The 4665-nt window shown below is 46.0% G+C and overlaps 1 protein-coding gene across 1 annotated transcript; it reads right to left on the reverse strand.

The window, feature by feature from the left end:
- Positions 1 to 2741: 2741 nt before the first annotated feature.
- LOC109777013 (probable purine permease 4) lies at positions 2742 to 4339 on the reverse strand. The gene has a single exon (XM_020335676.4). The coding sequence runs from the start codon at positions 4304 to 4306 to the stop codon at positions 3122 to 3124; it is 1185 nt and encodes a 394-aa protein (XP_020191265.1). The 5' UTR covers positions 4307 to 4339; the 3' UTR covers positions 2742 to 3121.
- Positions 4340 to 4665: the final 326 nt, after the last annotated feature.

Genomic DNA, 4665 nt, shown 5'->3' on the forward strand with positions numbered 1-4665 from the left:
ATTGGGTTATTTCTGAACTTTATTATTTGTGTTTGTTATAGCTATGTAATGTTTTCCGGTCTATGAGTTATCTTTGGCCAAGTTGATGATTAAATCTTTAGTGGAAGTGGTGCATAGTACTAGTTTGAATCTAGCGGTGTCTTGACCTCATGTCAGAAGGGGTAGCGAGGCACATATTTGTATTGTTGCTACTAAGGATAAAAGGATGGTGCTCGATCATATTAGTTGGTCTTATTTTGTCTACATTATGTCATCATTCTTAAAGCATTACTGTGTTTGTCATGAACTTAATACATAGAGAGGCAAGCATAGAAGCGCTCTCGAAGTGGAGTAATAGTAGTAAGATGCAAATGGATGTCGGTCTACTTGTCACAGGCACAACGCCTATGTACTAATCATGCCATGAATAACAACATAACTATGCGCTTTTTTATCAATTGCCCAATAGTAATTTGCTCACCCCCGTTTGGTATGTTCTTGAGAGAGATCCCTCTAGTGAAAGCTACAGCCCCTGGGCCCATTTAAATCATATTACTAGAACCCTAAATAACTTGCTGGAATTTATTTAGTTTTGCAATTTATGTATCTCCTACTATCAGAATAAATCCTTGCAATTAACGACTCCAAGGGCATTGACAACCCTCTTGCCCGCGTAGGGTGCAAGGATTTGCTCTTGTGTGTGTAGGTATTTCTAAAGGTCATTTGCGTGAATATCCTATTGGTTCGATAAACCTTGGTTCTTTACTGAGGGAAATACTTTCTGCTACCGTACTACTTCACCCTTCATCTTCATGGAAATCTCAACGCATTTCACAAGTAGCAGTGCCTGATGGGCCCATAAGGCCACCCCACGCGGCCTGGGGGGCCTGCATGGCCAGGCCGCATGGATGCCTCGTGGCTCCCGACTGGCACTTCTTCGATCCTCCCATCTTCTTATTTTCCATAAAAATTCCTTAAAAATCCCTAGTCAATTTGGAGCACTTTTATTTCTGCACAAAAATATCACCATGGTAATTCTGCTTGAAACAGCGTCAGTCTAGCTTAGTTTCATTCAAATCATGCAAATTGGAGGGCAAAACAATGCCAAAAGAGGTTGAAAAAGTAGATACGTATGACACGATCAGTATAACTTCGAACCATTTATATTGATGTCTCTACAGAAATAACAACAATGAAACATTGGAAGGAAAAATAGTTACCACTCTCTTCTCTACAACAATATTAACAATTCACGTAAGTTATTATGATGCATCTGTGGTAGCATGCTCAATTTCATGCGCGACTTTGCATCTTGTGCACTCATTTTTATCATTAATATTTTTGAGATCATGTCACATATGGTAGGGTGTTGTTGGTTTATGAGGAGAGATCTGTTCTCATAAGTCTCACTGCATACATATTATTATTCATTGCATGACATAATATACTTTACTATTGTTAACGTACTCGTGTTTTAACCAGTTGCAATCCTGGTTTCACGACAATAGTCCCAAGACATGGAGCCGATGGAAATTGTCGCGAAGAGTCTAAAGTGTCTTACTAGGAATTTTCTTCCTCGGTTCGGGCGGCCAACATGTAAAAGGTTATATGTTGTTCGATTTAGTTTCTTATGTGGCATTCATACGTTTTAGGTTGTCACTCATGTTGTTATTATATTGTAACAATTTGCTACCTAGCACTGCCCTACCTTAGTTATGACATTGTAATTACCCACAAATAAATTACGACAGTGATCGTGCATCTATTATGCAACGAGCGAGACTAATAAATCTTATTATCTAAGTAAAAAAAACATGTTTGTATAGTAAAAAACCATATGCACAAGAATCTTTTAAAACATTTTGCACATGGCATGAATCAGATTTACTTTTTTAGTTATTCATGATTTATGTGTAGTAATTACATGAAAATGTGTGTGCCATCATTATATGGTTTTTGAGAGGTTGATATCGACCCCCATCACATTTCAAACAACTGATCGCCACAAGTCCTTCAAAAGAAAGGGTGTCATGCCAAAAAAGAAACAACGAAGCCATTTAACAAGACCATATTGAGTAAATCATCCCTCATAGCCAAATGTCAAATCCAATGATTGTGACTAGATTATATTTGCAGAGATGCTAATGTTGGTTATTTTGTTATGTTACAACGATCATGAGAAACAAGTGAATTCATGTAGTGTTTGACACTTATATCACTGATGGTAGGACCTAGGGACCCTCATATTAGTGGGTATTATTCTTATTAAGTCAAGAAAGAAGATATGCAGGTGTGTTTCTGTAGAAACAAATATGGAGATGCACAACTGTTGTCTAAATATAAGCGATGTTAGTTTACAGAGCGACAAATTTTGGCTCTTTGGTCATCTAACGACGAGCATGAGAAACAAGTGAATTCCGGTGATAGCAACTCGAAACGGCGGTAATGCCTACTGTTGCTGCTCTGAAGACGCCACCTATATATAGGAACCCGCATAGTTCTTCGTAATTTCTATAAAGTAAAAACTAAAGATATGCAAATATATGTTTATTTCTAGACTAGAAGCAAATATGCAAGTGTACTACTGATGTCTAAGATAAGTGATGGTGCATACCAATAATAGATACATCAAGGGGAAATGTAATGCAGGAACGTACACACAGTATAAGGATAAGGAGCCATGGCCACACAGTTTCAGAGCAGGCCAGTTAGCTAGCTCGCTAACTAGGTAAACTGTTGCCAGTTGATGCATTGCAGGAACAAATCAGGAAAAAAATCAATATCGATTTCAAGAGAAGATATATATGAATGGCATGTCCCTGTTGATGGTACTACACTAATGTGCAAGTTTTTCACACACCCATGCAACTGCAACATGCATAAGATACATAGCAGCCCACCAAACAAGCATCCATCATCATCACCACACCATTCTTGTCTCTTTGTAAGCTGTAAACACAACTCATGGCCTAATCGATGTAACATGCCACGTCTACACCTAATGCATCATCTATCCTGCCACTTTGCTTTCTGGTGGTACTACGCACCAAGAAAATTTCAGTTTCCATTGCTATTGTCGCAATGCACTTATCGATCACATGGTTCACGCGCACCCACTGTGGCTGGCGCTGCCTCGTTTGCTTCAAACGGTTTCGACGGTCTCGACGGCGGCGGCAGTGAGGCTCTTGTGCAAGCTCTCGACGTCGTCACGGGCGCCGGGGAGGGTGGTGTCCTCGTCCTGATCATCGGCGGCTTTCTTCTTGATCTTGGTGTACTCGCCATAGAGGTAGGAGGAAAGGCCCCAGACGCAGAGCGCGGTAGCGACGGCCTTCTCGGCGCCGAACGGGTCGCCGAACACCAGGACGCCGCCAATGACATTGGCCGTGAGCACCGCCGCCATGCACACGCCGCTGTGGAGCGACGACGTCAAGTAGATCACGCCGGCGGTGCCCATGAAGCACGCCTGCCATGTCACCACCAAAGTTGCTACCACGACCCAGTAAACGGCGTGGGACCCCTTCCAGTGGGCCACGTCGTTGGCGAAGCCGCCGGACGCCGCGAGCCCGATCGCTGCCACGACGGACGCCATGGCCTGCATCACTGCCTGCACCTCCACCGCCAGGATGAACCCGCCGGAGACCGCCTCCCGGTACAGCAGCTCCATCACCGGCAGGTATGCAGAGAAGAGCCCTGCGGCGCCGAGCGTGACGACGAAGCCGATGATGTACCCCTTCCGGTCCGGGCTCTCGCCGGCGTCGCCCGACCGGAGGGCGAGGAGCACGGAGCAGAGCGTCATGAGCACGACGGCGTTAAGGTTGACGAAGGTGAGCGGGTGACGGACGATGGCGACGGCGAGGACGAGCGTGAAGGCGAGCTGCGTGGAGAGCAGCAGCGAGGAGGTGGACACGGGCAGGAGCGAGGAGCTGTAGGAGAAGAGAAGGTTGTTGACGCCCATGAGACCGCCGATGACGAGGCACACGGCCAGGAACCGCCGCGAGAACCAAAGAAACGGCCGCGGCACGGAGGCGGGGCGGCCGGCGAGGAACACGGCGACCACCAGCGTCGGGAACCCCGCCGACTGCACCAGCGTGACCACCCACTTGTTCTGCCCGCCGTGCTCGAAGTAGAACCGGGACAGCAGGCTCGAGGCCACCGACCCGACCAGCAGCGCCGCGTAGTTCACCATCAGGAGCACCGTCGGCCTGCGGCGGCGCGGCGCCACAGGGGCCGAGGAGATCGCCATTGCCGCGCGCTCTCTCGATGCCGTCGTCAAGGAAACAATCGATGGCGATGGAGATGGGCGTCGCGGTTTGTATGTAGGCGGCATGTATGTATATCGGGTAGCAGGGGGGCGATTTTGTGGTTGGCGACCGGAGGCAAGGAGATAAAGGATGCTAATTGCGTAGAGTGTGGAGAATTCATGGAGGGTTTTACACGGCGCGGCCTCTTCCGTTTCTTGCTTTCCTTGGTGGCTGGATGTGAAAAAGATAGGCGTCAGTTATCATACGTTACTAGTCTTTTTTTGGCACTAACTCATCACGGCAAAACTTGGAAATTACTGGTGTCAACACAAGATTACAACATTTACTTGCTAGATAGATAGAGATATCTAGATCATGAAGGGGTAACCATCACCTACAGATATACAGTATATTTTTTCGAGAAGACCAGGAAATAATTAATGTG

This window comes from Aegilops tauschii, chromosome 1 (genome assembly GCF_002575655.3).
Source record: "Aegilops tauschii subsp. strangulata cultivar AL8/78 chromosome 1, Aet v6.0, whole genome shotgun sequence".
In the NCBI taxonomy this organism is placed as follows: Eukaryota; Viridiplantae; Streptophyta; class Magnoliopsida; order Poales; family Poaceae; genus Aegilops; species Aegilops tauschii.